An 11243-nucleotide genomic window follows, 5' to 3' on the forward strand; every position below is an offset into this window, starting at 1 on the left:
AATAAATCTCTCTTGAACAAAATGAAGTTACACATGTAAACTCTTATCCAAGACAGAAAACAGATGGGAGTAGCACCCCTGAACCTAGTGCCTCTACACAAATCTTCTAACTGTATCCAAGCGTAAGAAAACAAAACCTAGCTTAAATGTAGTTCCAAAAACAAAACAGCCGATGATAGTAAACCTTCTAACAATGTGGTTCTAAAGATTTAAATCTAAACAGCAAATTGTCAACAGGGTGCTGATAGTGAGTGTTCATGTGAGTCCAGGTCCAGGACTCTCTGAAGTCTCATTTAAAGTACTGCAGGACATAGACACTGTAACCTACTAGGGCTGGGTTTTTGGAGAAAGTAGCTGTGTTTCCATTCCAGTTTTTCTCAAAATAAAAGCGATATTTCTGAATTTTGATAAAGTCCAATTGCTGCTTGTAGGTATTTCCACTGAACGAGCTCTAAGCCTTGTGAAGTCTCGTCTTTACGTGATATCCCACAGTTCTCTTAAATTCTCATCACTTTGAGGAAGATGAACTTCAGATGAACATGACATGAGATGATTCCTGCCTCCTCACCACAACCTGTTAACGTCATCGCCCTCTGAATCTTCCTCACCACAATAACAGGGTGTAACCAGTGTTTTTCTGAGATGTAAATCAGGAGTAGGAGCCAACACAGCAGGTTTTCATCTGGAGTTGTAGGCTGATTTTCCAGAGCATTTTTGTATCTGGAAATTATTGTGCAACCAAAACTTATGCAGGTCGAGGGAGTTTTTTATTCATTGCTGAAAGAATCCAGTGTGGGCTGCAATGGTTGCTTATTCTTATTTGCCTATTTTAAATAACTACCGCTCAGACCGCAGCTCTACAAAACATAGTTACAGTTCCAGCAAACAAGAAGCTACTGAATCTCCAATTACCTTCAAACCTTTAGAAAACCTACATTAACCCAGGAGAGCCTCGAGTGAGATGAACAACTTTCCACCCAGTTCCTGTCACGTCAGTGTTACGTCAGAGTTATGCAGAAATCTGGAAACTTGGCAAATGAAAAGAGAAATTACAGAAGACAGGCAGTAGGCAGACTATTTTCTCTGTTTTTGCATTTAGAGTCAGGGTGGACCCAAACTTATTTAAGTCTGACGTATTAATTCACTGTTTCTGGGAATTTAAAAAGTAGTTAAGTTTCCTGTGTCCTCCAAAACCTGGAAGCCTCAACATGTATTTGGAAGAGGGGAAAATACATCCATGTAATATTGTTTGAAGACAGGAAGAAATCTACGGACATTGGTTTCAAAAGACTCGTGGCCAAGAAATGATGTTTATGTATGAAGAGTTTGTATCTGCAAATCTATTTTGGCGAATTACATGTTTTAGTTCAAAGAAATCCCTTTATTATGGTTCTGTGGATTAACATTGTGGAGTCAAACTGCAGCTTTAAGCCTCAGCATTTACCATGGATTAGTCAAGAAGGAGACACAAAAGCAGAAAACACTTACAGGAGTTCAGTGAGTTCAAAATGACATGATCAGAAACTGAAAACTGGAATTAACACACTTAACACACTCCTCGTAAGCCAGAAACAGGAGGAATTTCATATTTTCTTTTTAAATTTAAGAATCTAATAGTTTGCTGATAGTTCCTGAATCCACTTTAGTTGCAGGAGTTTTTCTGTTGCCTTGAGACTGATGCCAAAACAGCTGCGGTGCAACAAGCTGAGGCATGTACTCCATAAAGCTATGAAAATATGTATTTTCTTTTGTAAGTCTCCCAGTGATACTGGCATACGGTAACATGAAACCACCCAAGAGTAACAATGAAAGGTTAGTCTCAGGGCGGATTCTGGGACACTTTGATCACACTGGGGCTCACTGCAGGTTAAACTGGTTAAATTGATGTTCAGGGGTTATCTCGGATTACAAAACTGATTACATCACACAACCTTTTCTGGCTCCCAGGGCTGCACAGACAGAATGACGGCATTTTTACTGGAGGTTGGAGATCTGCTTGTGTTTGTGATGGATCAGCTGTTTTCGATCACGACGTGATCTCACTTGTAGCTGGATTTGGTCGATTATCACCGCCGTCGTCTCGCTTCTTTGAGATGGCGGTTGTTATGCTTAATGAAGTGGGCCCCGGACAAGTCTGACTGGAGTATTTCTGAAACGGCCACACAGGATGGTTGGTAAAGCTGGTGGTCATTTTACAGGGAGAGTGATGCATTGCGTGCACTAAGAGAACCAAAGAAATAAAAGAAACACATACGCTTGTAATAAACGCTGCTGCTGTGGGTTCCCTCAGCAAAGACTCAGCCTCAGGCCACACATCTTCTGAAAAACCCCAACGCCATGCGCTCTGCCGTCTAACCTCTTTTATGCAGGTCATACTGCCCAGGCTGGGGCTGTGCATGCATTTTAAGGAATTTGGAAAAGTTACAGAAAGCTGCACAGTGCCCTTAAAAGGATGTATGAGTGAGATTCTCTTAATTGGACAAGCCCCTCTGTTTAATGGTGTCATGTCCCAGAGCTTAGGAAACTTCTGGGGAAAGAGAGCTCTTAGGAAGATGAGGAAGTGAAAGCAGCTCAAGTGGAGTGGTTACACTTGTGCAAACAGTCAGTGGATATCACACGGTGTTCCCTGAAAAAGAGATGAGCTGCTGAAATATGCAACACTCGGGACACACTGACCTTCTCTTACAACCCGAAGGCCAATTTTTCCTGCAGCTTTTAGCCATGTGTGGGAAGTTAACGTGCTCCTCAGAGCCCTTGAGGGAGGGGCCCACAGAGCTTCAAGTGTAGTGTGAGTCTTGGCAGGATGCCCTCGCTGCATAACTGGAAAGACCGTTCAAGGTGACACACACAAATTTTCAACGCTCTGCTCCGTACAACACATGCCAGAAAGATGAAAATGATTATACCAGACAAAAACATGCATGACTGTCAGTGACTCAGACAAGTGTGTTCTTGGAGAGTTGCATTTCCTGGATGCAAACCAACTAAACAAAAAAAAAATTATTTATTTTTTTTTCTGAGATTGATGACTTCTCTATGTGACTTACACTGAGTCACATCCTTAAATAAATTATTAGTCATTCAATAATAAAAAAGAAAGAAAATACAAATCTGGATAATTTGATTTGATAATATTGGTGCATTACTCATGGAGGCTGTAAACTTTATGGAGGTTGTGAAAACAACTCCTCCAGACTCCAAAGAGCTGAAAGGTGAAGGGAAACTAAAGAAAGACAGGAAGGTTTATGGTAAAGCTGGAGTTTCTCCAACATTGTCACTGGGATGAGTCCTCGGTTTGTTCATGTCCTCCTGTCTTTGGTTTGTCACTGGTCCTTGGTGTACACTGGCAAAGGTTCAGGACGGTGGTGACTGTGCACTTTGTCAGTACTGTTGACCAGAAAAAAAAAGGACTAGAAAAGAATCATTCGCCCACGAGTTTCACACATTTCAGGAGAAAGTTCTCTGCTCTGTGGCCTCTAGTGTGTGTGTTTGAACTGTGGCTTTATATGACAAAGCAGAACATTACAGTCTGGTTTTAATTGTGGAAACTCGACAAAGGCCAACTTCCAGGGTCTATTTGATCTCCTCCATTATCTCAGTCAGCACTCATCATTGATGGAAACCAATATTTATTCCACTGTTTACTACACATTGTTATCACATTCAACTAGACCCACTGACATTATTTAAACATTGGCTCTCATTTTAGATGGTTTTACAATCAGTAGATAGTTTAGTTTCCTAAACTAGACTAGACTATATATAAAATACACATCCTATAGTAATATAAATACACGTCAGAGAGTAACATGAGGTTTCTTTATTGAATAAGAATAAATCAAAGCCAGTAAACTGACGTCACACAGAGCTCTACAAGATAGAAAGAACAGAGTCACAGCATATTATACAACACAAGAATGAAAACACATTCACAGAGGTCTGTATGTGACACACCCTGCAATAAATGCAACAAATAACAAATGAACAGGCAAATGGCAGGTGTGTACACACACGGTTTACAGCACAATAGGCCAAATCAGTATAAAATAACAGAAATTCCTCTGCCACTGCAGTGAATTTAAAGCATGGCTGAGCCACAACACTGCTGATCAGGTAGTCAGATTATAAGATGTAGACTATCAAACCAATCATTGCACATCCCAAGTAATGTACAGAGTTTATTAACTGAAAATATCAAAAGTCATGTTCCCCTGAACATTGATGCTGTGAAAGGATTTTTTATTCACTAAATTTCCCTCACAGGAACATGAGCAGGGTTTTATTTAGATGTGGGTTCAGTCAAATGCACCAGCGATGTTGGAGAAACCTGTAACACAAAGCAATGAGCATCCTACTACGACTGTTAACACTCGTCCTGTAATTAGTAATTTCCCTATCACATTTAATGTGATAGGGAGTCCAAACGGATTCAGTGTGAATGGTTGGATATGTCCCATGTAAAGATGGAGCAAGATCCAAGCCATCAACATGTCTGCACTAGCAGTCATCGTATACCGTGCTGGGATCATAAGCTGGTCAAACAGGAGGCAGAAGCCACAGATATGAAGACCAGAAAGCTCCTCACCATGCACGGAGGGTTTCACCCCAAGTCCAACACCCTGAGACCGTGCGCTGAGCAGAAAGAGGCAGGCCGAGGACTAGTGAGCATCAACGCCACGGTCCAGGATGAAACAGCAGAAATAAGGAACTAAGAGAATGTTTCAGACAACAGAAACCCAAAGGGAGTTCAGAGGAAGAGGAGCAGACGACCTGGAGGGACAAGAACTAGACAGGACTAGAAATCATTCTAACCATCAGGTTAATTATAGAAATACATGGAAGGAGAACGTTAAATAAAAATGATACTGGTGTATTATTACGTTATTGGCTCAGTTATTACACTTACAAAGGATTTTTTTTAATAACGTAATAATCAGCAAATAATATAATTACATTATTTCGTAATACGTTATTAAGTTATTATGTAATAAGTTATTACGTGGCTGACGGTGTATGTCTACTAGGCCAAGCTTTTACTGGGAACAAATATAGATGACTGAGATCCTCACAGACATATTGCAACACAATTTGTGACAAGCACCCTTTGACATCAAGGGAATATACAGACTTCCCAAAAGTTGTAAATCCCTTAGGTGTAGGCATGTAGGGTCGCGCAGAGTTCATTAGGAAGTAGTGATATAATATCTTAGTCGTTATTATGGCAGCTTTCATGAACAGACAGCCTTTGTTTGGTTGTGTTTTCAGAACATCTGCAGCACAGCTGGTCACATCCTGTGAGACACAGACTCCTCTGACAGATGTCCAACAGATTAAGTGTTAGGTGAACTGTGTGGCGTGTGCGTGCGACTGGCCCGTTACCTGAGGAAACCCCAGCGTCACAATTTAGAGTTTTAGGACATGCCTTGCTCCCACTGTTCTTTGACTTAAACACAGGCTTTGTTAGAAACCCGTTGACATTTGTAGCTCATGTGATGCTGGAGATTATCGTCAGGTGTTCCCAAAACAAGTGGGAGTGTTGTGTTACGTTACGATTTAAGCTGAGACCATCTTGTGATAGGATCCTGGGCCACACCCATCTGTTACCATCGTGACAATCAGAATCTGTCCACAGACACAAAGCGGTGCCTTCATGCTTGAACCTCAAGAACAGAAACTCTCGTTACTATCATTGTGAGGACCCTCTTGCTACATAATACATCCCCCGTGCATCCTCACCCTGACCCTATGGGCCCAAAATGTTAGGATTCTGCAAAGGTTTGGCACTAGAAGACCACACACATGCAGATCACAGATCAGATCACAATAGTCGGTCACCTTCTTTGACATGTTTTTGTTTCCAGGCCGCTGCCTTCACTTGTTTGTTCATAGTTTTATCTTTGGACGGTGGAATGCAGCTCGATCAGATCAGATCTTTCAAAGCTCTGCTGTGAATCAAGTGCCACACGTCTTTTCTTCATTTGTCTGAATATGATTTACCTCAGTATTTTATGCTACTGTATTTAAATACCGGACTCCTATCCATCCATCCATCCATCCATCCATCCATCCATCCATCCATCCATGCATCCATCCATCCATCCATCCATCCATCCATCCATCCATCCATCCATCCATCCGTCCATCTGAGGAGACGTCACCAGTGGCAGAGCCTTCGTTGGCATCAGCCTCCTCCTCTGTGAGTTATGTCGGGTCCAGACACATACAGATCTAAGTTAAGCACAGCATGAGTTCTTTACGTGGAGACGACACAGACATACATAATTCTGAAGCATAAGTTCTGCTGGGAAACCTTTGGACCTTCATAGATTCATAGATTATTACTCCTCAAGGTTCTACACTCTCACCGTTCACTACCCACTGTGTACTGTGTACAACCCTTTTTTGCAATTTAATGCTATTTGTATATATATACTTGTATATTGTTTATTCTATTCTATTTTTTAATCTTATTTTTATTTTATTATTTATCTTTTACACAGTCCTCTCTCTGTAAGCTTTCCAAATTGCAGTTTCCCCATTGTTGGACAAGTAAAGGTTTTCTGTTTCTAATTCTAATGTTGTCATGACCTAGAAACACAGTATCGGCTGAAATAACCCCTGGGTCCACTTGGTTGGTTTTCCTGTAACTTACGCAAGAGATTTTAAACACAGGCTGATTGTGATTCACAACCAATTTCAGCTTCACTGTTTTTACTGCTCTGACGCCATTTGATGTCATCCTCTACTTGTTATTGGGCCACAACAGACTTTTTTGAAAGCAACTCCTGAGGATGTGCGTCATTTAATGTGAAACAACAAAGATTCCTGAAAATAAATGGGAATAAAGAGAAAAGGATTGAACCAGGAACATAAAACCACATCTTCATCTGTGAGAGCAGTCATGGGCTTGTTGTATCCTTTGGTTATTTATCTGAAAAATGTGACATGCAGCCATAACATTATGAGCTGTGAGGTGACTGACGGAGATTATCTAACGCAGGCTCTCACGTCGTCTGTCAGTCAGTGGGACGCATTTGGCAGCAAATAAAAATTTTGTCCTCAGAGAACTTTTTGACCCACTTCAGAGCTTTTCCATGTGGGAGGAAATGACCCTTTGACCAATGTTCTGTTTGAAGATGTTTGGTCCCAACATCCATGTGGATGCTACTTAAGTGTCATTACAAACCACAAGCATCCTTTCACGGAGATGGTTGCATCCAACTCAGAACCATGGAGGCCCCAACTCACAAGTTACAGGACTGAAAGGAAGATACCACAGCACAGCATGCACTGCTAGGCCAGGGTGGTTCAGAGTTAGTGGTCATAAAGTTATGGCTGATCTGTGTGTTTAATCCTGTGTTTTCATTTCTTATTTCTGTAGAAACGTGCACCAACAGTGAATGTTTCGACAGCTGGATGTTGAGCTCATTCCAAAACAACTCTCTTCTCACTAATCATTGAACTGACTCAGTCATGTGAGCGCTTAAACAGCGTAGGTCGTAATAATAATTATCTTGGCAGACTCGTATCTGAGGTTAAAGGTGTAGATGCTTTTGCCAGCTCTTTAATTAATATTATATATAATATACACAAACAAATCCACATTCATGCTGCAACAAATATTGATCAAACATGTATTAAATTAAATGTTCAAACACTTAAATAATGTCAGTGACCAAAGTGGTTGATTAATAGGTTCACTTGGAAATCATTTTATAAAACAGCAAAGTTGTAATAAACAAAGTAATAAAGAACAGCTGGTGTTTTCGTGCAGGCCAGTCGACAGACTGGCTTTCAATAACAGGGAAGCAGATAATGACCAGAATAACTGTATAGTATAGTCTTAATTAAATATGGAGAGGAGACTGTTCTGTTGTCCGTGACCCCGTCTGGTCAGGAAGCCTAGGGCACCGGTCGTCTCTGTTAATGTGCCCACACATGATTTTCCTATGAATGTCATCGGGACTGGAATCAGCAGACAGTGGTTTTGGTGGATGATGATTAATGTTAAAAGAACCAAACCAGGGTTCACACCCAGCTTCTCACGTTGTTTATGTTGGAGAACATGCAGTATATCCGGTTATGATTTAATTAAAATAATAGAAAAAAAGACAACACGCCCAGTCAGACTCTCAGATCTTCATCATCCACGTAAACGAGTTCCCTTCTACCCAACATCTGTGACATCGACACATTGACTATATTTAAATCCTAGGCCTCCCTACCCGACTGTCATTCTGGCTGTTTTTATCCTTTTTTAATCAAATCCTTTATCTTTTTATCATTCCAGTGTCTCATTTCATACATTTTTAGTTTTTTGGTGTCTGTTGTGTATTTTAAACCCTGTCTTAATTTGTACAGCGTCCTTGGGTGTTTTGAAACTACTACTACGACTACTACTACTTCATCGACTAGTTTTGGCTCATCAGGGTCATCTAGAAAAGCTTCAAAGGACACTTTGAATAATGCATGCAAAGAATGACCAATCATCATACATGCACATGAGCCACTGGGGCACCTGCAAACATGATAATTTTTAATTGAATCCAGATTCAACATTTATAAGAAATCAGTACACTCACCGGCCACTTTATGAGGTACACTATGCTAGTAAAACGTTGGACTTTTTCCTTCAGAACTGCCTTAATTCTTGCTGTCAGACTTTCAGCAAGGTGTTGGAAACGTTCCTCAGAGGTTTTGCTTCATATTGACATGATAGCATCACACAGTTGATACCTGATCACATGGTGAAATATTGTGCTGAGATCTGGTGACTGTGGAGCCACTGGAGTACAGTGAACTCATTGTCAGTGTGCGCCAAGTGTGTCCACCAGCAGCCTGAACCGTTGACACAAGGCAGGATGGATCCATGCTTTCATGTTGTTTACTCCAGATTCTGACCCTGACATCTGAATGGAGACTGATCAGACCAGACAATGTTTTTCCAGTCTTCTATTGTCCAGTGTTGTTGAGCCTGTGAGAACTGTAGTCTCAGTTTCCTGTTCTTAGCTGACAGGAGTGGCCCCCGGTGTGGTCTTCTGCTGCTGTAGCCCATCTTCTTCAAGGTTGGACGTGTTGTGCGTTCAGAGATGGTATTCTACATTCCTTGGTTGTAACCAGTGGTTATTTGAGTTACTGTTGCCTTTCTATCATCTCCAACCAGTCTGCCCATTCTCCTCACAACAACTGCTGTTCACCGGATATTTCCTCTTTTTCAGACCATTCTCTGTGAACCCTAGAGATGGTTGTGAGTTAAAATCCCAGTAGATCAGCAGTTTCTGAAACACTCAGACCAACAACCAGACCACGTTCAAAGTCTCTTAAATCCCCTTTCTTCTCCATTCTGATGCTTGGTTTGAACTCCAGCAAGTTGTCTTGATCACCTCTACATGAATAAATGCATTTAACTGCAGCCATGTGATTGGCTGATTAGCTATTTGTGTTACCAAGCAATTTAACAGGTGTACAGCTGCTTAGAAACTGGCAGGAGTTTGGTTTGCTGTCCTGATTTACTCATGAGATCTTTGGACAGACAAGTACAAGAGCCAGCAATGGAGGCGACCTCTCTAGAAGCTGTAGGAAATGTGTTTTACTGCCACACTAAAGATTAAAGTTGACTGCATTACCTTCAGCCCTGCTCTTTCTATTGTCTACATTCTGTTTCAAATGAACAAGGTGTCTGTGTCTTTGCAGAGTGCAGAAGACGAGTCGGAGTGGGTTGAAGACCTGCTGAAGCTCCATACGGCTCGGGTCCGAGATGTGGAGATCCTGACAGGCCTAGACCTCTACAGATCCACCAACCTCACCTACATCGACACCCTGAGGCTCAAAACCTACCTGCACACGTTTGAGAGTGACGACTAGGCGCACACAGATACACACACACACACACACACACACACACACACACACACACACACACACACACACACACACACACACACATATAGGATGTAGCCCCTTTATAGAGGTCCTGGATTTTCGCTGCATGCTCACCGGACAGATGGTGCATCACTGTTCCACAAAAAAGGTGCCTTCCTGAAGGAACTGCCCAAGATGTGCTTGGAAATGATTTAAAAGATTAAAAAAGAACGTTTTGTTTGGAAGATTTCCACAGTAGTATCCAAGTAGAATAAGGAATAATGCAGGGTGGGGCAATGAAAGAACCATACCAGCCTTTGAGCTCCTTAACCATGACTGATCTACTGCACCCTGACACTTATAAAGATCAATTATTAAGTCTTCAGTCAAGGACAAAGGCCTTGAAATTAGATTAAAATCTGTACTTAATGGACTAAAACATCCCAAACTGCTGGTGTGGTTCCTTTGTGTTAAATATGAAGCTGGGGCCAGAAGCCAGTCTCTGTGCTATGCTAAGCTAACCACCTCCAGCCTGTAGCATCGTATTGAACACACACACAGCTGTCAGTGTGTCGTCAGTATTCTCACCCAAATCAGAAAAAGTTAAAGAGCCTATTTTTAAAACATATTTCTTGCTATATACTGTACATGTTGGATATTAAACACCGGGACAAGTCACGTGACCGCCAGCGTCGGACATAATGCATATTTAACGAAATAAATATTAAAACAACGTGTTTTTGTGTGTGTGTGTGTGTGTGTGTGTGTGTGTGTAAAACACCTCCTACACTTTATTCTTAATCACTAACAATGATTTCCCACTGAAAAAATCACAAAAAAGTGAATGACTGGTTTTAGAAATGTCAGTAATACAAATTAAGATAAAACCAAGTGTTTCCACCTCCCTCCACCCCAGCTGATCATCTAGGTGTATATTTTCGTACAATTTGTCATATTTATTATGTAGCATCATAATAATAACAGCACCTAGTGTTACTGTATTAATTCAGTTTAACTGCCATGTAAAAACATTAATAGATCACTAACGTAGCTGCTTTTCCCCCATGGAGGGGGTAAGACCACTGATGATCTAAACAGAATTTCTTTCATTTTAAAATGGGTTTCCTGTGTATTGTTGCACAGTAACAGCTCAACACCACAAAAAAGAGGCAACATGTCCTCTAACCCACATTTTCCCACATCGCCTCAACCAACCACAGAAGAAATAAACAAAATTATTCAAATAATTATTCAAATCAGACATAACAGGTTGGTTGAAAAATCCACCTACACACATTCTCATGCATTTATTCCAGTCTTTATTTCTTTATTTCTGATCCCCATCAGTCACTGCCTCACCAGAAACTAATATTCATATTAAA

At 41.0% G+C, this 11243-nt stretch overlaps 1 protein-coding gene across 2 annotated transcripts in view; it reads left to right on the top strand.

Moving 5' to 3' along the window:
- Positions 1 to 10598, top strand: part of LOC125019955 (ectonucleotide pyrophosphatase/phosphodiesterase family member 2) — a 32327-nt gene extending 21729 nt beyond the window's left edge. For both annotated transcript variants that reach the window (XM_047605102.1, XM_047605103.1), the window contains exon 25: positions 9694 to 10598. In XM_047605102.1, the coding sequence (XP_047461058.1) occupies positions 9694 to 9864 (171 nt within the window). In that variant the 3' untranslated portion in view covers positions 9865 to 10598. The remainder of the gene's footprint in view (positions 1 to 9693) is intronic.
- The last annotated feature ends 645 nt before the right edge of the window (positions 10599 to 11243 follow it).

This window comes from Mugil cephalus, chromosome 14 (genome assembly GCF_022458985.1).
Source record: "Mugil cephalus isolate CIBA_MC_2020 chromosome 14, CIBA_Mcephalus_1.1, whole genome shotgun sequence".
In the NCBI taxonomy this organism is placed as follows: domain Eukaryota; kingdom Metazoa; phylum Chordata; class Actinopteri; order Mugiliformes; family Mugilidae; genus Mugil; species Mugil cephalus.